This window comes from Microcaecilia unicolor, chromosome 2, assembly GCF_901765095.1.
Source record: "Microcaecilia unicolor chromosome 2, aMicUni1.1, whole genome shotgun sequence".
Taxonomy (NCBI): domain Eukaryota; kingdom Metazoa; phylum Chordata; class Amphibia; order Gymnophiona; family Siphonopidae; genus Microcaecilia; species Microcaecilia unicolor.
Window position 1 is genome coordinate 289,157,660 of NC_044032.1, and position 24,957 is coordinate 289,182,616.

The 24,957-nt window shown below is 44.5% G+C and overlaps 1 protein-coding gene across 1 annotated transcript in view; it reads left to right on the forward strand.

The window, feature by feature from the left end:
• PLP2 (proteolipid protein 2) overlaps positions 1 to 19,303 on the forward strand; it is a 31,730-nt gene extending 12,427 nt beyond the window's left edge. Inside the window, exons 2-5 of the mRNA XM_030194255.1 lie at positions 16,108 to 16,263; positions 16,588 to 16,683; positions 18,032 to 18,122; positions 18,325 to 19,303. Coding sequence (XP_030050115.1) covers positions 16,108 to 16,263; positions 16,588 to 16,683; positions 18,032 to 18,122; positions 18,325 to 18,344 — 363 coding nt within the window. The 3' untranslated portion in view covers positions 18,345 to 19,303. The remainder of the gene's footprint in view (positions 1 to 16,107; positions 16,264 to 16,587; positions 16,684 to 18,031; positions 18,123 to 18,324) is intronic.
• The last annotated feature ends 5,654 nt before the right edge of the window (positions 19,304 to 24,957 follow it).

A 24,957-nucleotide genomic window follows, 5' to 3' on the forward strand; every position in this document is an offset into this window, starting at 1 on the left:
AATGGCCTTATGATGGAGGTAGTGGAGAGGAAGACTATCTGAATTCAAGAAAGCTTGGGACAAGTACATAGGATCTCTAAGGGAGAGGATGGGGTGGTAGATGGCATGGATAGGCCATAGGGTCTATGTCTGCCTTTTTTTTTCTGTGTTTCTTTTTTATATGTGTGGTTTAGTTCATTTGTTAACATACTTGTTGCTTTTCTCAAGCTTTTATTTGTAGTTAGCTCTGCTGATATTCTTTGGTTATTATAGCTTGTACTCTTGTTTTAATGCTGTACTACTGATGTGTTATTGATGGTTTTGTCTTCCCATTGTTTCATATTGTTGTGGTTAATTAAATATGTAGCCCTGGGATACTTGTGGGTGGGTTCCAGGGAAGATAGGAGCAGGTACTCCTCGTTCTTACCTCTGCGGTTGTGTTGGGTGGCAGGAAAGAACTTCCAAGGCCCTTCCTCTTCCCTCACATCCCAAGTCACAGTCTGGACTGTCACTGGCAAAATGGCAAAGGTCAATCTGATTGGCTGCTCAAAAGGAAGAGACTTCTGCTGACAGATGCCTTCAGAACAAGTACAGATGCAAGTTGGTTTCTCTAATGTAGTCCAGACTCCGGCAAGGCAAATACAGAAAACACAAAAGCTGCTCTTCTCCCTCTGTAGACCCCTATCTTCTTCAGACACATAAACCACATGGTCCTTGCCTTCTTAGATTTTGTATCCCTTTGGGCTAGTGGCCAGCTACCAGCCTCACTTTCTTCAGCAGACTTCTCCTCCATAGGCTCCTTGAGGTTCTTCAACCTCGGGGGTTCCCATGCCTTCTCGGACTCCTACGAAGTGGACCTCCTTTCCCTAAGAATCTACTGTCTGGAGCCCAGGAACTCCCCCAGAGTCTAAGCATGGCCAAAGAAAGGGATAAAGGAAGGACTCGATTCTCTCCTTTCCAAGGGATTCTACCTACTGTTGCATCACCATTGGTGCCTCCCTCTCAGACAATGGCATTAGAATATCTCCTCCCAGTACCACTCACTGCCAGCAGAACCTGTGACCATGGGAGCCGACTTTCCAAAATGATTGGGGGTGCTAAACCTAATGGAAATTACCTCACCCTTGACATGTGTGAAGTGTCTTCAACCACCATTACTGAAAGGGAATTTAGTGACCAAGTCACAGATAGAATAGGTACACATAAGATGACAGAAGCAAAATCCCACTATATATATATATATATATATATATATATATATATATATATATAAACAGGTATTCATAAAAATAATTAAATACCGTCCTTTCATTCAGAGCAGTTTGCAACAAGCTAGACAAATAAAAGAGAAAATACTAAAATTTAAACAGAATTCTTCGATATGACACCTAAACCTATTGCCTAATTTAAATAGTGTGCTTGGGTAGTTTTTGTCATGTTTCTGCAATGTATGCGGACTCGAGCAGGCACAGGGGCAAACTAATTTGCAGCAGCGCTTTCACAATTTTCTCTGTCATTTTTGACAGGCCTTCCACGAATGAGTCAAGTCATGCTAAGCTAAATTTGAAAACTGGCAACATATATTTTATTGCAATTTTCATAAGAATTTACACAAGTGAACTGATAAGGAAATGTAGATGAACATATAAGATAATAATTACATACTGCTAAATCCACAGTGGAAACAAAATTACAAAACACAAAGGAATATAACATTTTATCATTACTCCAACAACCCCCCCACCCTAAAGTAACAGCAGAAAACTGTACTGTATTAACCATCTGCACTTTTCCCAATAAGAAAATTCTCCAATGAAATGGGATTAAACAAAGTAAATCTGGTCTCCTTGTAGGAAACCAGCTATTTAAATGGATAAAAGAGCTCCAAGGACCAATATCTGAGGCCTAAGAAGAAAACTTATCTTCCAAACTTGAGTAGCTCTGTGTATATCTGGAAACAAATATGTTCTTTATCCCCAGAAACCTATTTTCTCTTACAAAAGTAGGACTTTAGTATCATAATTTCATCCACTTTTCATGAGAAGGTGACTAACAAATGTTCTTAGAGGACTCCAAGAAAGCTGATAGCTTTCAGGCTGTTTGGAGATACTACCACATTGAGTTTCTCCTTGGCCTGATCCTGTACTAAATTTATTCAAAGAAACTGTGGCGAAATAGTGTTTTCCAGCATGTGAATTAGTAATAGATAAAGACCTGTACAGTCCATCCAGTCTGCCCAACAAGATAAACTCATTTACATGGTATGTGATACTTTATTTGTATGCTCGAGTTTGATTTGTCCTTGCCTTTCTCAGGGCACAGGTAGAAGTCTGCCCAGCACTGTTCTCGTACTAAGTTCTGAAGCTAACGTCGAAGCCCCTTAAAATTTACACTCCAGCCCATCCCTTTCTATTTAGTCACACTCAGGGCATAGACCGTAGGTCTGCCCAGCTCCCATTTTGCTTCCCAATTTCCGGCGTCGCCACTCAATCTACTACTACTACTTAACATTTCTAGAGCGCTACTAGGGTTACGCAGCGCTGTAAGTCTCCGCTAAGATTCCGCGGAACCATTCCTTCTAAACAGGATTCCTTTGTGTTTATCCCACGCATGTTTGAATTCCATTACCATTTTCATCTCCACCACCTCCCGCAGGCGGGCATTCCACATATCCACCACCCTCTCCGTGAAAAAATACTTCCTGACATTAGTCCTGAGTCTGCCCCCCTTCAACCTTAATTTATGTCCTCTAGTTCTACCACCTTCCCGTCTCTGAAAAAGATTAATTATAAGAATATTTCATGAAGTGTATTTCTCTAGATGGCCAGCAGGTGCTGCATGTTTAATGTTTAAAGCTGTTACAGAGAAATGACTGTTCCTTCTTTAGTTTAACACAGAGAGGAAGTAATCTGCAGTGATGTGGCCAGCTACTTTTAAAAAATGTTGTTCTGGGCTCTGATTGGCCCAGGAGCTAAAATTCAGCCAGGATTTACTGTTTTTTTCCCCCAGTCTCAGTTTGGAAGTAGAGAGAGAAAGACCTGTTTACTGAGACCCTGTGTCCCCAGGCACTATCCAGGTAGTGATAAAATGTTTAGATAGTTTTTTTTATAATTGATCCTTATTCAGTTACCTGTTATTTGCCAGTTTTTGTTCCATCTGTTTTTATGGTTCACTGTTCAATATTTTTTTATGACAATAAACCTTTTTTAGTTTATTGACTCTGCTTGTCTGGACTGACTAAGAATCCTGGTGATTTGCTTGTTGGGTCTGTGAATGCTTTCTAGGAACTGTGGTACCACTGGGAGTGTGGCCCCAGTGTTCTAGAAATCACCGGGGATATCTTGAGAGTGGGAGTCTCGCCCAGAGGCGGTTGGGACCCAGTCGGTGAGAGGAGGGTGCTAGTGTAGAGTATATGCCCAGGTGCAGTCGGACCTGAGCTGTGCTGGGGATAGACCCTCTAATTGGCCACAGGATTTGCCCCTGACTGGTGTCATGCAGTAAGGAAAGTAAACCTCCCCTCTTCTCCAACAGGAAGTGAGACCACCTTTGACAGTGAAACTCCTGTAGGACCAGGAAGCTTTGACCTAGAATCCAAAGATTATTTAGTCAGGTATAAATGAAAGAGCTCTAACTCCACCCCACAGCTAGAAGTCAGAGACCCTAGTCTTGTCTCAGTGAAGGGGTTGGTGAGTCCTAAGTTGTTGGATGCCTTCATCACCACTTCCTCCTCTAAACACAGCATCTCTTTCGTCTGTCTTCGTCTGTGGCATAGACAGTGGAATAGGGTGGACCACTGGGGCCATGGCTCAACCAATACTTTGTCCAATTCAGTGTCACCAACTAGAGAACTTGGGGGAGGGGCCAGAGATTGGTTTGTTAGGTTCCTAGGGCCAGAGATTGGTTTCCTTCCAACCAACCAAAAAGATGTTCTGGTGCCCCTCAGCTGGCCCTGCTCTGATGCTTCTTGATGATGTCATCTGAGGTGGGACCAGCCAAGTGGATGCCGAGGGAGGAGATGCTGTATTTGACTGTGCTGGCCTTAGGAGAAAGTGGCGGTGGTGGTGGTGGAGATAAATCATCTTATGCTAGGCAAAGCAAACTCAGGGACGAAGCTGAGGCAGCAGCAAAGAGGATTTTTTTTTATTTTTCAGTTATAACCTTAAAAACCCATTCATTGGGGTTTTCCTAGTTGTAATCAAAAACCAGAAGCCTTATATATGTGTTAATAGAGGTGGATAAATGGGATCCCTTTTATATAGAGCGTTTTTTGCTTTGACTGTGGTCATGGTGATTTCGTGCTACTGCTCACAAGTTTCAAACTTGTACTTTAAGCCCTCTGAGAAGCATTTTGCTCCAGTGGTAGTTCCTTCTGGCAAGGGTCAATCTGCCTGTTGAATGCATTAAGCCTTACATTCAAAATTTTGTGTACAGCTTCTGAAACTAAAACTTTATACTGCCAAAGTAGGTGGGGGAGTGCAAATGGGGTTCTCAATCCCGAGAGACTCGACTCCTATCTTTTGGCTTCAAAAGGAGAACCGGTACAGTGAGACAGAAAGTAGTGTCTAGGCACAGCTGGCTCCCCTTTCCCCTCCCCAGCAGCTCATGTTTGAGAGGAAGCCAGGGCAGCTCAAGAAACATCTGCCATCCAGAGGGAGGTGGAGGCACAGGGAGAGGGTGCCCGGAGGGAAGGAGAAGAGGCAGGAATGCTGGAAGGAAGGAGAATCAGGAGAGTGTTTTGAGGGGTGGGAAGGTATTTGAAGGAAGTAGGGAAAAGTGGGGATAGTGCTGCTAAGCATGAGGAGCATTCCTTTGTCCAACCTTACTAGCATGTACATGACAGCTTGTTTTGTCTGTGTCCCATACTAGGAGCTGTGGAGTGCTGATATTATCATGATTTGCATGGTGCATACCAGATTTACACAGAGACACATAATGGACAGGCCCTACTCCTTAGCTCTTGCAGTGATATGAGCTGGCAATGCTTGCATTATGGCATCTTGCACGGTTTCATGCCATCTTCATTTTTCTCAGTTTCAGTCTGAAGGCTGCTTCTTACTAATTTTTGTTTCAACTTAGGTGCTTGCTGGAAAGCTAAAACTGGATGGGTGGGGAGTATTTTTTTTTCCAGTGATTCATTCTGTGGCTGTAGGTCTTTCACAATCTTTCTGTATTTTTTTTTTTTTAGCTCTGGGTTGTATGTTACAAGACACATCCCTTTTTTTTCTTGTACAGTAGTAGGTTTCCTCTAGGTGACCTAAGTGAAGACAGCCTTGTGGTTGTTTCAGGGTTATTGTGACTGCAGGACCTCGCACAAATGTGACACACTCGCACAGGTTGCAGGTATAAGTAAAAACACTTCTTTTATGTACAGAAAGGGACAGTAGTCAGCTCTGTTACTTCACAGGCTTAGGGGCCAATGCACAAAACTTACCACTGAAGGGCTCTTCAGTATGGGGAAAAGATGCTGAGGGGAGATATGATAGAGGTCTATAAAATAATGAGTGGAGTGGAACGGGTAGACGTGAATCATTTGTTCAGTTTCCAAAAATACTAGGACTATGGGACATGCAATGAAGCTACAAAGTAGTAAATTTAAAACAAATCTGAGAAAAAGTTTTCTTGACTCACTGTGTAATTAAACTCTGGAATTCTTTGCCAGAGAATGTGGTAAAGGGGGTTAGCTTAGCGGGGTTTTAAAAAAGGTTTAGACGGCTTCCTAAACGAAAAGTCCATAGACCATTATTAAAATGACGGGGAAAATCCACTGCTTATTTCTGGGATAAAGAGCATAAAATGTATTGAACTTTTTTGGGATCTTGCCAGGTATTTGTGACCTGGATTGGCCACTGTTGGAAACAGGATGCTGGGCTTGATGGGCCTTTGGTCTGTCCCAGTGTGGCAATACTTATGTACTTATAATGTCTGATTTTTGACTGGTTGTAGTCAGTTTAATGTGCACGGTAGTCAGCGAGTAATACACAAAGGGGTTCTGCGTGGCTTTTATCGTTCACACTAGCAGCCAACGAGAATTGTATGCAAATGTATTACAATGAGCTAATTAGTATTAAAATGAGCATTCCGAGCGATGCACAGGAAGGAGTGCCTACTTTTAATCAAAATTTTCAAGAGGTCTGGAACTGTCATAGCACGATGGTGGCTTCTGGCGGAGCAATCTGCTGTCATACGTTAATAGTATTTGCGTGTAACAGTACTGTGAAGAAGTTGTCTTGGAACAAAAGAAAAAGGCTAAGAAGTACGTTGTGGAGGCACACCCGCGGTTTAGAAAAAAAGCTACACACTGCTTTCCTACACGCACATATAAACAATAAAGCCATGTGTAGCTGTGGAACACTGTGCAGGCATGTCCACAACACATGTAGTTCTGGGCATGCACATAGCATCGACGCTTAGCGAGTGACTGGTCTACACATGACTAGGCACTTTCCCTACTGAGCTGCAGCAGCTCATTTGCATGAGATTTCCTTTGAGCATCACTCGCTATTTCATAAGTACATAAGTAATGCCATACTGGGAAAAGACCAAGGGTCCATCGAGCCCAGCATCCTGTCCACGACAGCGGCCAATCCAGGCCAAAGGCACCTGGCAAGCTACCCAAACGTACAAACATTCTATACATGTTATTCCTGGAATTGTGGATTTTTCCCAAGTCCATTTAGTAGCGGTTTATGGACTTGTCCTTTAGGAAACTGTCCAACCTCTTTTTAAACTCTGCTAAGCTAACCACCTTCACCACTTTCTCCGGCAACGAATTCCAGAGTTTAATTATACGTTGGGTGAAGAAAAATGTTCTCCGATTTGTTTTAAATTTACTACACTGTAGTTTCATTTCAAACTTGATGGCTTTTACTGAGGATCTAAACGCACACTTTTTTTTTTACTGGGACTTTTGTGCATTGGCCCCTTAGTCTTTTTAATTAGTCTCTCTCTCTCTTTCAGTATAGTGAGGAAATACTCTTGATAGTTCCAAGCCAGGCCCAAACACCGTGACTCCTAACACCATCTTGGGCGTACACCAAAATCAGGTACTCTCTGGATATACTTCAGGGTTATCTCCTACCTTGGCAGTCTTCCTTATACATATAATTAACTCTTGGAGGCTGAGTTGAGCACACAGTTTCCCATCCCAAGGAAACACTTAGGCTCAGGCTACTCCCCTTCCCTCAGGTATGGTAGCCTTCTCTCTGCATATTTATTTATTTTTAGTATTTATATACCACCTAGACCTAGGCAAATTTCTGTTTCAGGTACCGATACTGTCCCTAATGGGCTCACAATCTAGTATTATATTGCACCTGGGGCAACAGAGGGCTAAGTGAGTCACACAGAGCTGTAGAGGGAATTGAACCCAGTTACACAGGTCCACAACCCACTGCACTAACCATTAGGGCACCCTTCCACTCCTTGGTGTGGAGGTCCTTTCTCAGGACTGCTCTCCGCCTCCTCGATCTGTTCTGCTCTAGGGCTTAGGGCATTTAACCAGATGTAGCAAGGGCACTAGGTTTTATGTGCAAAAGCCAAGCTAACCAGTGCACAATACAAAAATGAATATTGCACATCAGCTAATCGTGTGCAAAGCCTTGTGCAGACACCAGGGCACAGCACATTTAAATCCATGCTAATGAAACTGGTTGCTGTTCAGCACAGATGCTGAGAAGTGTACAGAAGATGTAACCGCTGAACTCAATGTCAGGGCTTTAGCTGGTTCTTCTGCAGTTGATATTAGAGAGGGTGTCCTCTCTGTTTCTTCTCTTTACGGTGACTTTTAGAGACCCACAACTTTTTTTCTGGGTTTCCTAAAGAGCGTGGGTAAAAAACCCACAAAAATTCAGAGCTGAGGGAGGAGTGCTGAACAAAGAGCAAAGTGCTGAATTCTGGAGAAATGCATGCACGTGCAGGACTGAGCACATAAATCTGATCGGCACCTGAGTTGCATGTGCTGGAATACTATTCGGAACTTACATATTGAATTTTTAAAAGTTTTGCCTTTTTTCTGTCCATGGGACCAAGACTGAGCTTCTTATCTTTCCCCCTAAACCAACCTCTCCTCCTCCCCCATTCTCTATTTCTGCGGATAACACTCTCATCCTTCCTGTCTCATCAGCTCATAACCTTGGGGTCATCTTCGACTCCTCCCTCTCCTTCTCTGCACATATTCAACAGACTGCTAAAACCTGTCGTTTCTTTCTCTATAATATCAGCAAAATTCGCCCTTTCCTTTCTGAGCACACTACCAGAACCCTCATCCACACTCTTATCACCTCTCGCTTAGACTATTGTAACTTGCTTCTCACAGGTCTCCCACTTAGCCATCTCTCTCCTCTTCAATCTGTTCAAAATTCTGCTGCACAACTAATATTCTGCCAGGGTCGTTATGCTCATATTAGCCCTCTCCTCAAGTCACTTCACTGGCTTCCAATCTGTTTCCGCATACAGTTCAAACTCCTCTTATTGACCTATAAGTGCATTCACTCTGCAGCTCCTCAGTACCTCTCCACTCTCATCTCTTCCTACATTCCTCCCCGGGAACTCCGTTCACTGGGTAAATCTCTTTTATCTGCACCCTTCTCCTCCACTGCTAACTCCAGACTCCGTTCCTTTTATCTTGCTGCACCATATGCCTGGAATAGACATCCTGAGCCAGTACTCATCTCTGGCCGTCTTCAAATCTAAGCTAAAAGCTCGCCTTTTTGATGCTGCTTTTAACTCCTAACCCTTATTCACTTGTTCAGAGCCCTTATTTTATCATCCTCACTTTAATATTCCCTTATCTCTTGTTTGTCCTGTTTGTCTGTCCTAATTAGATTGTAAGCTCTGTCGAGCAGGGACTGTCTCTTCATGTTCAAGTGTACAGTGCTGCGTACGTCTAGTAGCGCTATAGAAATGATAAGTAGTAGTAGTACTCAGGAGTGACTTGTGTGAATAGTGTTGCAGCCTGTGTAACTCAGGTGCCGATACAGGTTTTTGTGCTCAGACCACGGCACGCATGCATTTCTCCATGGTTCAGAACACCTCCTCAGCTTTTTTTTTTAACCCACGCTATTTAAGAAATCCAGAAAAAAGTTGTGGGTCTTTAATAGTCACAGTAAAGAGAAGAAACAGACCCAGCTTTATTTGATATACCACCTATGAAGATGTTATCCGAGGAATATGCAATGACTGAAAATCTAGTTTTGGGAGGAAATGTGGAAGACACAAAATGAGAGTTTTACACAGCGAATAAACTTCCAGCACATGCACAGATGTGTGCATATGCAATTCTGGGTGCTGATATAGGTGCTGATTGAGTAGCCTGTCATCCAGTGTTAGTGCACATATTTTGGGCTCCTTTGAGGAAGCAGTGCTACTGATTAGTATGCACTGGAATGCGAAGAAGACCGTGGGAATTGAATGGGCTTCTGATCCCTTATCGCCATCCATTGACCTAGCGGTAAGGGCTCATGTGCTACTCGCGTGGCAGTCATGCACCGCATGCCATGTGGTCCGCACTGCCGATACTGCTGGGAAGCCCCCATGATAGAAATAGAAAAATGTTTGTACCGCGGGAAACAGCACACACCAACTACGAAACTACCGCATGGCGCCCGCGCTACACCTACAGTAGTGCTGATTTGGTGTGCGCTACCTGCGCATTAGCCCTATCGCTGCTTAGTAAAAGGACCCCTAAGTGCTTTCGCATGTAACTGTAAACGGGGTGTATGTGGACAGGAAGACAAAGAACAATCGCCCACAAAATCAAAGAATGCCAGACCCATCGAAGGTGACGAATGATGATAAACAAAGGTGTAAAAGCAAACTTTAATTGACTAGCAGAACCAAGACTGAACACAAATCATGTTTCGGCTGTGAAGCCTTCCTCAGGAGTGCAGGAGTAGCCTAGTGTTTAGTGCAGCGGACTTTGATCCTGGGGAATTGGGTTCGATTCCCACTGCAGCTCCTTGTGACTCTGGGCAAGTCACTTAACCTTCCATTGCCCCAGGTACAAAGTAAGTACTTGTATATAATATGTAAACTGCTTTGATTGTAACCACAGAAAGCAGTATATCAAGTCCCATTCCCTTCTGTGAAGCTGCTGCGGTACCGCCGAGAAATAGCACAACTGCATTAAACACACACGCCGGTTCAGACACTAAAGCTGCGTTCTCCACATATAAAAACAAACAAAATTAGGACGCCAGCAACTGGAACAACAGTATCACACACTCGTTGACGAGTTGGATGCATTTTGTGAGCAGTGTTAGTGTCTGAACCAGTATGTGTGTTTAATGCAGCGGCGCTATTTCTCAGCGGTACTGCGACGGTTTCACAGAGACTCCTGAGGAAGGCCTCATGGCTGAAACATGATTCGTGTTGAGTCTTGATCTTGCCAGTCAATTAAAGTGTGCTTTTACACCTTGATACTTTGTTTATCATCATTTGTCATCCTCGCTGTGTCAGTGCATGTGGACATGGCATGGGCGGGTCATGCACTTAGCCTCCAACCTTATAGAATACTGTAAGTTGCGCACCTCAGTGCCAACATGGAGGCGCTAAAGTTCACACCTGTCTTTTACATGGTGTAAATGTTGGTGCCTGAATATTGACACCCAAATGCCAGAAGAGCAAAAAAGAATGGGGGAAGACCAATCTAAATTCCAATACAAGGGCAAACGTTTATTGAGTTATACAACCGATTTGATGCTTCTAGCGCTGAAACACAGGACTACGTCGAGTCAGTCGTACAACTCAATAAACGTTTGCCCTTGTATTTTAAATATAGACACCCAAATGCTAACTTTTGGGTTCTATTCTGTAATGGAATTTTGGTACTTTCTTAACGCACATTAAGGGTACCAAATTTTTAGCACCCTTTATAAAATTGCCCCAGTTTTGCACAAGGCCTATTTGCATACTATTTGGTTACTGCTTTGGGAAGCAAAACTTTGACTTTACTCTTGTATTAGGAAGCCATGTGCTATGTGTCAGCGCATGACTGTAAAGCAAGGTTTCTGCATCTTCGACCCCTCCCCCCAAACCTCAGCACTTTGGGGTGCTTTCTTCACCCACTGCCAGACAGAAGGCCCTCTGTACTATTTTGTCTATACACCCCTAATCTGGGAAAATCCCTTCAGTATACTAGACCCTTCGTCATCCTTTCTGTAATTTCCACTGCTTATTCCTCTGAGCTTTCTTTGAAGACACATCACCCCTTCCCCCCCCCTCATCCTTTTACTCTGCAGCTCTTTGCAGCTGTGAAAACCACCACTGTACTGGAAACTGATTTATTTGTGTATTCATATGCCTACGCCTCCCCACCTCCAGTTCTTTTTGCACCTTCCTAATGAATGAGAAGACCTGCTCTTGAAAGCTAAGCACAAACATATTAAGTTACTGCAATAAAATCTTGCCTACAGCTTGCTTCTGTTGCCCTTTTACTTCTGCTAGTTAAGTAGACTAAAATGACAAGCATGCAGCTTGAATCTGGACAGTGACAGAAGGTGAGAGACCATGCATGTAGGGGTATTTTTATTTTGTAAGAGCTCATGCATTTGCCTAGCTACACTCACTCTGGCCACACTGCTCATGGGTTGGAGACTAGATCCTGGCAGAGGTCAATAGGGCTGGCCCAATGACTAGGTGACTGCCTGGGGAAACAGTGAATCTATTGCTGCTGGCGTGGGGCCTTGAACATCCTGTATGTTCAAGGACTGACGAGTCCTCCCCCCTCTGAAACAGGAAGTTTGGAGGGGGTCATATTGGGCGGGCTTTCAGTATGTGCAGATGCTCAAGGCCCTGGTGCCAGAAACGGAATCTTTATTTTAACACATGCCCACTACTTGCTGGTGCTACCTTGGAGGGGTTAGGGAAGTTAAGCCCACAGAACACCTGGGGGAGAGAGAGAGAACGGGAACTGGAGAACACCTCAGGGGTGAGGGAGAAAAGTATCTGATATCTTGGAGGGGAGGTACAGAAAGAGACCTTGGAGAGAGGAGTACACAGTGGAAGAGGACATGCTGGATATAGTGGGAGAGGGCTTTAAGCCACCCACTGGTGGTAGGGGGAAAGCCAAGGGGAGCCGTGCTGAAGGCCAAGAGGTGCCAAGTGACTTTGTTCAGGGAGGCAAGTTTTAGACCAGGATATCTCTCAGTTCCAACCTGCTTTATTATGGGACCTGCAGCTGCACTGATATCAAATGATAGATGCAGGCTCTAGAAATACCAGAGCACATTATGGAAAGTTCAACAGATAGTATAAACTAAAAGCTGCCTTGTTTGAACTGGGTCACTCGGCATTACTGCAGACCCTTTCCACTGCTCCCCAGCTCTACCATTGTGGAATACCAACAGATGTAGGTCCCCTAATGAGAGGGCACTGGCTTCTACTTGCTTGCTCCCCTAACACCGAGAACTGCTTCTTAGAGCATACTCCCCAAATTCCTGCACCGTGTTTAAAAGTTGCCTATCCTAGCTGCCAGTATTGGCTGTCTAATAAGAAAATTCTTCTGGGGTTTTTTTAGGCTACAGACAGCATGGATGTAGTTTTGACGGTTTCATTTGGGGGGGGGGCAAAGGGTGTGGTGTGGCACATTAGCATATTCATTTGCTACCTACATCTTATATATATTGATTGTGGTTATTAAAAAATACCCCAGCAAATACCACACACACCCCAGACTAAAATGCTGACTATGAAGCCACTATATCAAAACATTGAAGATAAATGAGCCAGCACCATGAGAAATTTCTCTCATTATACCCCCTCTCACATTCACATGAATTAACAGGGCAGGGGAGAGTGCACTTAACTCTCCCCCTTCCCTAGGCCTGACACCAGCACCCTCCCTTTTTCTCCTACCTTACCAGCAACTCCCCATACCATTCCACATGGGAAGAAAAAATATCTCCCCCCCCACTCCAAACAGACAGCACTTTCTTTCCTGGAGGCCATCCACAGGCAGCACTATTTCCTCCCCCCTCCACCCAGGGCAGCTCATGGCAGTCTGCTGCCTGAAGCAAGGGATGAGGTGGCACCCTCCAAGGCAACTAAAAGAAAGGGCCCCCTGAAAACTCTGATAAGGAAAGAGGGACCAGGGGTTCTCAACACAGTATTCGGGACACACCTAGCCAGTCAGGTTATCAGGATACCCAACAATGTATATGCAGGCGATAGATTTGCATGCACTACCTTCCATCTCCTGCATATTCATTGTGGGTATCCTGAAAACCTGACTGGCTAGGTGTGTCCCGAATATTGAGTTGGGAGCCCCTGCTCTAAACACTAGTCGGACAGTTGTCCCAGGAAAAAAAGAATGTAATTTATATTACATAAGTATATAAGCACTGCCACGCTGGGAAAAGACCAAAGGTCCATCAAGCCCAGCACTCTGTCTCCGACAGCGGCCAATCCAGGCCCCAAGAACCGGGCAAAAAACCCAAAGCTGTATAAAACAAAACAAAAAAAACTTCCAACACTGATTATACTCAGCAAAAATTATTTGAGCTAAATTACGTTGCCTGGAACTCTAATATTAAAAAAAAATACTGACCCCTGACTGTGCATTGTCACAGTGTTAAATTCAAGCATATATTCTGCATCCACACATAGGAGCCTTCTTCATGCAACAGTGGTGCGGAGCTGAACTAGAGGCAGGTCTATTTTTTGGCCGATCCACAATGATATTCATTAGATGTATTTTGGTCTAGGACCAAAGCCAATTTACTTACTCCCCTGTTTACTTAGCCGCGCGGCAATGCCGATATAGTCAAATTAGGGGCGTAGCTACATGGGGCCACGGGGCATGGGCCCCTGTAGATTTGGCCCTGGCCCCCCGCCGCTAACCCCTTCAACACCCCCTCCCACCGCAAACCCTCCCCCGCCGCCGTCGGGTACCTTTGCTGGCGGGGGTCCCCAACCCCCGCCAGCCGAAGTCCTCTTCGGCGCGGCTGCGTTGCTGATCTGCAAGGGCAGGCTTCTGTTTCTGTGAGTCTGACGTCAGACTCACAGAAACAGAAGCCTGCCCTTGCAGATCAACAATGCGGCTGCGCCGGAGAAGAGGACTTCAGCTGGTGGGGGTTGGGGACCCCCTGCAAGCAAAGGTACCCGACGGCGGTGGGGGAGGGTTGGCGACAGCAGGGAGTTGAAAGGGTTGGCACTGGGGGGGGGGGGGGGTCAAAGGTGTTGGTGGTGGTGGGGAGGTCAAAAATGGTGGTGGGGGTGGCTAAAATGTGCCCCCTCACCTTGGGCTCTGGACCCCCCTTCCCACCAAAGTCTGGCTACGCCCCTGATTCAAAGTGAATGGGCTGTGTTGGCATTAGTGCACAGCAGCTTCTAGTGCGGCTTAGTAAACCGGGGGGGAGGGGGGTTAGTATGGTTACTTTGAAAAACCAGGCCTCATTACAAGCCTAGAAGGCCAGTGCTGAAAAACCCCTGAACCCCTTCCTCAGCAGGGCTTCTTCAAGCTGCCCCTGCTAGGTCCTTTTGCTCCTTTAAGAGCTGTCTCAGTGCTTGCTGTGTTTATTGCCGTTGCTATGATAATGGAGGGATAACTCAAGTCTGCTCCTTACAAACTCCCGCCAACACAGGGTGCTTTGTCAACCACTACCCACACCTGGGATTTATAGCATGCTGCTGTCTGCCAGATGTGCTCTCTGCTGCTCTGCTCTGTGCCTGAGGACCTGCCCACTTGTGGAGAAAGCAGCAGGCTTACACATATCCTGTTCTGTTACGTTGACCATGTAACACAACTCAGCCGGCAATGCCCCCCCCAAGGTTCAGTCACAGCCACTGTCTGTGGAAACAGAATTTGGGAGCTGTGACTTAGATTTTTCTGGGTTTTTTTTCTTTCTTTCTTCTTAATTTTGAAGAGGTCTCTTTATCAAAACATGGTAAATGGAACAAAAGTTTTAGACAGTCGACATTGGTATGCAGAGCACAATAATTACAGAACATACCAAAAACTAAAGTGAAGCTTAATATCACAACAGATTGAATGTACCAGCAAGGACAAAGACTCTGACCACAGTATTAGAAGTTGAAAATTGTAGTAACAAAGCAACAAATCACCTTCACATTTTTTTTTTAAATTTATATGAAGTCTTTATTAGTAAATGGTACATTCTTTCAACAGTACAACCCGTGGCAACAGTACCACTTAGAACATTGTATAATGACAGAGGTATGGTTTTACAAGTCAAGTTTCTCCTAACAATACCAAAACCACAACACTTTAGCATATGGTACGTGTTGCCTCCGCATCAGAACATGAATGAAGTAATACTGATATCCTTCAGAACTTCAAATTTTTTATAGAATTTTTATAGTATAAGACAAACAAACTCCACTCCCCCCCTCCCCTTACCCCTCCCTCGCCCAACCCGGACTGGTTTTATGAATCAACAGTTGATTCATACATTATGTATGAAGGAGAAAAGAGTCCCAAATCAGGTGCCATTTATTGGTGCGATTGCTCCGCTGTGCAATAAGCCGCTCCATCTCACACACATATCTCAGCTTTCGAATCCACCGAGTTAAAGGTGGAGTCGTAGTCTGTTTCCAACAGGCTGCTATAACAATTCGAGCTGCACCTGTGGCATAGCGCAGCAATATTTGTTGATTAGCTAAGAGGCCTGCTGCTTTAGCAGAGAATAAGTAGATAGTGGGCTGCCATGAGATCTGTACCCCCAGCCACAGCTGCAGCCTACTATGGACCGCTTTCCAGAAAGCCTTTATTTTCTTACAATGCCACCAAATGTGTCCCATGGTTCCCTTCACTCCACATCCTCTCCAACACAGCCCAGATAAGGTAGGGTAAATACGCTGTAAACGCTCTGGTGTCATATACCACCTAAATAGGACTTTAATGGCATTCTCTTTAAATGGCACATGAGATGATACCCCCGCTGCGGCCTGTTCCATCCTCTCCCATGCCCCCTCCTCTAGTTCAATCACCTTCACATTTTTAATATCAGTAACTATCCCCTCCCCCACACCCTCCCAAAGAAAAAAAAATATGTTTGCAGATTTGATTTCCATGAAGCCGGTGTGGAAAGTGGGAGCTGTGGGTACAGACGTACAAACGTGCAGGAAATGATATACACAAATACATTAACCTCCCTCCCTTCTTCCTCCTAGGTCCTCTGTATAATTGTCCTGATCTGTTATGCCGCCTCCCGTTATCCTGGGTACCTCACGGTGGCCATCTGTGAAATGGTCTTCGCCATCATCATTTTCGTCGTCTACATGCGTCAGTTTCACAAGGACCTAAGTTTCATTCACTGGCCCTGGACAGTAAGTACTCATTGGGCTGTGCGTAGGGGCTTTGTTGCTTGTATTGGGGGTTGGGTTGCCAACTTGCCTAAAGCCAACCAACTAGGCTGATCCAGTCCTGGTTTTATTTAGCGTTTTGCACGGATGGCGTTGTAGTTCTGATAAGGGAAATTAGTGGGAAAGTCAGAATGACAGCGCCTTGCATGCAACAGAGCAAAACCAGGCCTGTATTAGTCTTGTCAGGCGAGCTGCCAATCTTAATTTGGGGAAATGAATGTGTCGCTTGCATGTATGTAATAACACTGTTCTCAGGCTAATACATTTTCCCTTATCTCCTTGTCTTAGGACTTCATTAGAGCAGCTATTGGATCTGTGCTCTTCCTTATCACCTCATTGATAGTGGTAATCAGGAACTATGATGGTGCTGGCATTGCTGGAGGGGTGAGTATTAATTGGAGGAGGGGACCAGGATGGGATTAGTGCTTGTAGCCAGAGGGAAGTAGTGAGTCCAATCCTGGTATCAGGCATTCCCAATCTGATACACCATGCAATGGCCTCCATTTAGACAGTGTAGGGGTGTGCGTGTGAAAGATCTGAATCGCAGGGGTTGTCTCTGCAGTCACAGGGAAATACAAACATGGCAATGGATAAGAGTCCTCTAGTTTGCTCATTAATACCTCCTGTTATTAATAAATAAATAAAGCCAAACAGGAGGTATTAATGAGCAAACTAGAGGACTCTTATTCATTGCCATGTTTGTATTTCCCTGTGACTGCAGAGAAAAAAAGAAATCAAACATGTAAATGGCAAGTGACCGACTCACCTGCAAATGCGCAGTAGAGACTTCCCTCTCTGTCCCGCCCTCGCGTCAAGACGTGATGATGTCAGAGGGCGGAACAGAGAGGGAAACGGAGTTGGACTGTCGGATGCTGCCGCTGGAGCCTGGAAACAAACATAGCGCGCACCAACCTCCACCCTCCCCCCATCCCCGCCGCCGGTCCCGCCCCCCTCCGGATCGGGCCCCCTGCACTGACCTGACAGCGCCTCTCACCTCCGTGTGGAAGTGCTGCAGGCAGCAGCAGAGCGATCTGCTGCTGCCTGCAGCGCTTTCACACGGAGGTGAGAGGCGCTGTCAGGTCAGCGCCTTAGAAATGCTAAATAGTAGTAGTAGTAGCGCAGGGGGCCCGGCACGGAGGGGGGAGGGAGTGGCGGCGAGGAGGGTAGGTTGCTGGACATGGGGGGAGGGCAGGGTTGGTGGACGGGGGGGGGGGGAGGGAGGGGAGAGAGCAGGGTTGCTGGACATGGATCGGGGGAGGGGAGGGCAGGGGAGAGAGGAGGTTTGCTGCACATGGATGGATGGAGGTGAGAATTATTGCATTTTGCAAAACACAAATCTCGCCCGTTTTAACGGGCTTAACGGCTAGTACATTTTATACATAATCTGGATACAACAGAATCTAAATTATAAACTGACCTACTAAACTATACAATAAAACAGCTTTTTTATTAAACTATTTCCTAAGCTGTACCATTCAGGTACCATAGGTGCTTCCCTGTTCAACAGAATTTAAGTTCATTTTTAAGTGATTTGTCCAGGGTTACAAGGAGTATCAGCAGGATTTGAACCCTGCCTTGTAGCTCACTGCTTTAATCAGAAGGCTATTCCTTCACTCCTGTTTCTCAGAGATCCTCTGTGCTTGGTGTATGTGCCTCTCTGGCTCTCAGTTTTGACAGGATGTTTGACAGAAGAGTTCTGTAGTCACAGTATTTTGTTTTGTTCCCTGTATAGGTTTTCGGGATACTGGCAGGAATCCTCTTTGCTTACGATGCTTACACCATCATTCCATCTCTCAGGTCGAGACATACCCAGGCTGCTACCGGTAGGCAGAATTCAGGACAGTGGGGTAGAAATTGTGGGGAGGGTCGTACAAATGCAAGAAATGAAAGGACAATGCAACCAGCATTGGTCAGAGGGAGGAGGTGGGATGCAAGAGATGGTGGCAGTACCAAAGTAGATAAGTCCAAAGGGAGAGGAAAATTATTCCTCTTGTCCTGTTCTGATGACACTGTGTTCCCTTTCAGAGCCTTCTGATGGCGTGTAAGTGACGAGTGCCTGAGGAAAACCAGAACCCGCTGGAATGCAGGAGTTGATGGGAACATGAGGCATAAACTTCTCCTGCTACAAGCTCTGTACATAATGGGGGATCCAACACCAGGCAGTGACAAATTGCTCTGTTGCTGTACAATGCTGGCTCCCTCCCTTTCCGCGCTATACCCCACTCATCTTCACTGAGAAAACCACCCAATTGCACACAGGACTCTTGCTCCCGTTCACAGGGTAATAATTCAGTGCCCAGACAGGACTGTCCTCTGGAGCAAGGAGGACACAGGACCTGAACATGCGCATGTTAGGAGGAAAAGCCTCAGCGGTGTGTGCCAGAATGAACTAAACTCCGGAGCAAGAAGGTTGAAAAGGATGTCTGTACTCCAGAGCAGAGCTAGAGAAACATGCATGAGGACAAATGAGAGAGCGACATAGGACAAGGAGGGTGCATGTAACGGTGTGCATGTATGTATGTGTGTGTGTGTGTGTGTGAGGTACAGAGGGTCCTAGGAGGTGGTTCCTCAGTTGTGTTTATACTGCCAGAGCACAGTTGTTTTTTTCACTTGCCACAAGTGGAAGGCTCATAAGTTAAAAGTGGAAATACTTTCATCTGCTCTTGGTGTGAGGGATTCTTCATAGAAACATAGCTTAGGGTAACTAGCAACAGATCAGGATGGAAAGGCCCAGCCGGTCAGCTCCATTTCATTCCAGGTGTAATTCGGCAACTAGGGATCTACTGTGCTTATCTCCCGCTTTCTTCATTCTGTTACTGTTTTGGTCTCCACCACCTGTGCAGACTTGAATTTGTTTGTGTTGTTGTACGAGGGAGGGAGGGGAATACAGTGACATGGTGCCAAATACGGTGCTATAACCAGTTTCAGCCCTTGTTCCAAGGGCTCAGATTCTGGTCTGTATTTGGAATCTTTTGCTTCTTTTAATAAAAGCTCAAATACTGCTGCCCTGCATGATTATTGGAAGAGGGGCTGGAGTACCATGCACACACCAACTTGAATTTTAAACAGAAGACCTGCAAGTGCATATCACAAGGATCCTGCTCCTACCATATTTTCCAAAACTAAGACACTGTCTTAGTTTTGGGAAAGAGCAGAATTAACGCTTTGGTGAACTCTAGGCAAAAATTCATTTTGCCCTACCCCCGTTGAAATCCATATACATTTTAAAACTTCTGACCACAGAGGAGAAAACAGTAGGTAAGAAGTGCAGCTCACTGACAGCTTCTGTCAGCTAGAAGACAATGCACAAAGGTTATGGAGAATAGACAGCTCAAGGGTGGATTCTTTTCCCCTCCCCCCAATTCTGCTTTCTGCCAGCAGCTGACTTACCAGGGCAAAAATCTATCTAGGGAGCCCTTGAATTACCATAACATTTAGGTCCTAGGCATGTGCCTAGTTTGCACATGCATTAATCCTGCCATGGTTGCCCTGCATTGGATTGTCATGATGTATAAAAATACAGAGAGGAGAGAAGAAGTATACCTATAGAGCCCCAGCCAGGGGGTGTTAATATGTGATAAGGAATGGGGCAGAAGCGTCCTCCCTGTCGCTGTTTCTGACCACAGCAGGAAATGACAGAAACCTGCTCTCCACAGTTCCTAGGAGTCCTTCCACCATTCTGTCCCCCCACCCCCCAACTCAGTGTGGGGATGTGCAGAGGGAAGGATTTGGGTTTTGCTCCTCCAGGCTGTCATGGAAACAGGCAATATGGTCTTTATCTGCCCTCTATCTAGTCTGCCCATCCATTTCATCTACTCTTCCTTCCTCTCCCTTAGAGATCCAATGTGCTTGTCCTACACATTCTTGAATTCAGAAACAGTCTTTGTTTCTGGGGGGGGGGGGGGGGAGCTGTTATACTCCACCATCTTTTCCATGAAGAAATATTTCCTTAGGTTACTCCCGAGTCTGTTCCCTTTTACCTTCATCCTGTGCCTCCTCATTTAATTGAAGGAGACTCCTCCTGTGCACTTATGCCATGGAGGTATTAAATGTCTCTATCACATTCCCCCTCTCCCACCTTTCTTCCAAAATATACATATTATAAGCACTGATCCCATTCATTAACAGAAAGAAAAGATTGGTTTAGATAATTAACCAGCAATGGAGGAGGAGTGTATAGCTGACAAGACATGTTTGGAGTTGTGGTAAAAGGTGAAATCTCGTAAGAGCGATGTGGTAGAAAGACTGGCCAGTAGCGTGGGCACAGGAGCCTGTTGTGCAAAGACCTTTCAACTATTGGCTTTGCAGTAGGGTGAGAAGGAAGGAAGACATTGGGGGAGGGAGAAAGACTCTTCATTCTTCTGCACTCTTACGGCCCCCTCCCTCCTCTCCAGGCTGATTTCTTTTTGTATAATCCACCCCTGAAATGGATCCCCAGAAGTGGGAGAGGGACCATTGGGATACGTTGGTGGGGAGGCAGGTAGGCTGTAGCCACTGAGGTGGGGGAGACACTGAACACTGACATTCTGAGGGGTCTCTGGGGAAACAGACTTCAAGAGGAAAGAAGGGCACAAAAAGAAGAGCAGGACTCAGGGATGATCTAAAGGTGGCCAAAAACACATAGAAAAGACAAAGATAAAAGCCAGAAAGATGCTTGGGTACCTAGAGAGAGGACTGGCCAACAGGTATAGTGCCTCTGTATAAGTTTCTTTTGAGACCTAATTTAGAGTACTGTGTACAGTTCTGGAAACCACACCTTTAGAAAGATAACTAGGTTGGAGTTGGCCCTGAGGGTGCCTACTAAAATGGTCAGTAGTCTTCACCATAAAGCATATGGGGACAGCCCCTGCCAGGCCCAGTTACCTTTCCCATGCACTGTGTTTGTATATCTGCTGGAACAGCCACCCCATGTCTTCTCTACAAATCCCACTGCAGGGAACTTTTGAGTTGTGGTTACCATGTAAGTTGGAGGGGATTGTGCATTAACTTTCTCTCTTTCACATGCTCACCACAGCACTCTTACTCTTCCTACGCTTAGGTACACAAGGCAGGGCTAGATTAAGGCATTGGCAAACTAGGCATGGGCCTAGGACCTGAAAGTTTAGGATTGCTTTCAGGATTCTACAGCTTGATGCCAGGAGGATGGTTGAAATATCTGGATATGTTTCAGGTTTATCCCTCCATAACTCTCCAATTCTTCCCCCTTTCAGTGCAGACTGTGGGGTCGATGCGGTACGCTTGTGTTAGTAAGCTGTGCGCTGTCAACGCATGCCTCTAAAACAAGCATAACGTAAAATGGTAGTTCTCCAATGCAAGAAGCAAGTAGTATGCAAATGACCGCTGGCTTAAAAAGCGTGTGATCTCTGAAAAAAAAACACTGCACACTGTCAAACTATGAGGGAATTTTACAATAGATCTGGGCAGATGGAAGGGCTTGTGCCTTTCTTGGTGAGGCCACATTGCTGTTATAAAAATGAACACCTTGCCCAGGTTGCTGTTTTTGTTCCTCAGTTGACCTTGGTCTGCAGCAGGATATTAATAGATGTATTTGGGGGGGGGGGAGGGGAACACTCAGTAGGCTAAGAAAGAATTTATGTGGCAGAGAGTGGAAATGGGGGGGGGGGGCAGTCCCCGATTTAGTACAATATTATTGGGCAGTGCAGCTCTGTCAGTTATTAGAGTGTGAAATTAGCCCCAAAGCAGGAGTAGCTTTGGATCAGGCTCATTTTCCAGATTTTCCTTTGAAACGTCTGCTTTGGATTATTACTGGAAGGCAGCTTCTACATACTCGAATTACTAAGCCTTTGGTGAACATTTACTGGGGCTCTGGATAAAGGTTCGCAAGCATTATGGAGGGCTAGAGAGGGTCTCTACATTGGAATTGGTAACGCTTTTGGGCAGCTCCTAGATGTGGGAGAAATTTATTCATATGCAGATTTAAAAGAGATGCATCACCTACCTTCAAGGGATTTTTTCTGCATATTTACAGGTCAAACACTTTCTATTATTTCTCAAAATTGGTTGTGAGTGGACCCTGAAGCTATAAGAACAACTTGAAAATTTGTGGGTGGCTTTGGGTAAATTAAAGGGTCCTATATTTATTTTATATAGATTTTTAACTGGGAGAGAATTTCAGAAGTACAAATTTATGTTAAATTGGGAAAGAGATTTGGGTGAAGAATTTAACATGAGCACATGGAAAAGGGTTTTTCATGAAGTTAAAAAAGCTTTATGTGTGTTGATCAAAGTAAATGCATACAAAATAATTACATGGTGGTATTATACACCAGATAGATTGAAAGCAATATTTTCAGCAGCTGCCACTGACTTTTGCTGGAGGTGTCAAGCGAATTGGGAGACCATATATAGTGGACTTGTGCCTTTTACAACCATTCTGGAGGGACATAACAAAGATGATATTGGAGGTTCTGGGTACCCCTTTCCCCTGTGAACCTATGTTTTGTTTTTTGGGCTTAGCAAATGCAAGGGTTGCAAATGGCAAAACCGAGTTAAAAAGATTTGTTAGGCAGCGGCGAAATGTGAAATAGCTGCACAATGGAAGCAACCCACTGGTCCCACATTGAATGACTGGAAAATTTGCCTTCATGTGGTTCAGGACTTGGAGCAATTGACTGATCGCCATCGAGACTGTTTTGATCCTCAGCATGAGGAATGGATTCAGCTATCTCTCCTTTCTCATATTTGAGACTGTGGACTTCTGACATTTGGGGTGGGGGAGGGGTGCTTCTTTCTCTCTTTTACAGAAATTAGTGCCCACAGAAGAACCACTGTTGGGTGCTATATGTGGTTCATCATTTGATGTATTGGGGTGGGGGGTAATGGGAGGAGTTTCGGAGTGAGGGGAGTTTGTATATTTCCATGTCTGTGGTAGCTTTATCATTTTGGACCTTTACACAATAACTTTAATAAAAAAAAATTTAAAGTAACAAAAAACTGCACACTGCCATGGTAATATGTAGACATTTGCTGCATTGAAGAGTAAAATATCTCCCTTCTGTTAGTGCATTATTCCAGACATCTCCCTAGTGGTCTAGTGGACCCCCTCCCCATCCATCTGACTGCATCTGTGCTGAATTGTGAATTAGCGTTATTACCATTAGTTTAAATAAACTGTGCACTAAAGGTTTAAACAGGATTAGCTTTTGCACAAAACCCATTTCTGCATCTTTCACCTATACAACAGCACTAACGCTGTGCAAAGCCTGAGTGCACTTTATTGCATCAGCTCCCATGGTAGGATCCAAGGAGGTTAGATTGAGAACAGGGGACGGTACGAGGCTATCTAGCCCATTATATGGGTTGAGGCCAGTAGATATTGCCATCACACTGGTTCACCCAAAACAATAGCAAACGCTATTGAAAACAATAGCAAAAGATTATTAGAAATAACAGACTGCCTATGCGTGGTCTATCTGTAAAAAGTCAAAAGCTTTTCCAGTTGGATAGGCAGTGCTTTAAAATGTGGAGGACAAAAGATGGGTTTTTTTCTTGACAGCTTTTTAATTTATTTGAAAGCTTCACATATAAATATCATGAAATCAAAACTGAATATCACTAAAACAGCTTAAAAATTAGTGTAGCTTGTGGAAACAGCACTAATAAAGGTTATGCTCATTTTTCTACACTGTTCTATACAATACAGTAATATATGGCCAAATTTCAGTGAGGATATCCCATTTACTGTTAGGTTCATCTTACCTGTTCTGCCTTGGGAAGCCTGGTGTTGTAAAGACTGAAAGTAAAATTAAACTCTCCTTTCATTGGGGCACATAGAATCACCTCATCTTTTTTGTACAAATAGATTATTCTGTTTTGAGCATATTTCAGGGACAAGTGGTTTTCATAAGTGAAAAAAATAATAAAAATAAATATTTTCTTTCATGCAGACCACTCATTTGTTTAAAGATAACTAAATGGGCTATAAAGCCCCTTAATGCAGTCCATTGGTTTTCTTATATTTTGTCCTTGTGATGACTTACACTGTGCCAAAACTGGAAATACAGTGAGACAATAGAATTCAGTAACATCCAAAACTTATTAACATTATAATTGTGCTCACATTTGGGTAATAACTGAGAAAATGCTGTTATCAAATCATATTAGGAAGCTTGACGTCAAATTGGTTAACTTCAGCTTAATATCAAGCAGCTAATAGTTTTAAGGCTTTGATTTCATTTGCTGAACTCAAGCTGACTCATTTCCCCTCCACCAGATTTGTTCCTCCTTGGTTAATTTTAAACAATAAGCTAAGAAATGATTTATTCTGGTCTTACAACAAGGACATCCCAAGCTATTCATCACCATTTGGAAAACATAAATGCCATTCAGCTTCAACAGTTCTACTGTTGCTTTCTCCTAGCCATTATTATTCCTGGGACTCATCTATATACAAACACACAGCTGGGAGAAAAAGATTAACACCCCCCCCCACCACCACCACCAAAAAAAACATACTTTTTACAACCAAATAGACTTGAAGGCGAAATAAATATATATCACAGAACTGGAAAATGTTGGCACATTTAGACTGACTAGACTTCTGCATGAAGGTAGCTCTGCTCTCTTTATTTAATATCTCTCTTTTAAATAGTAGTAATAAACAATATTAAGTGCATTTTTCTGCATTCCACAAAATAA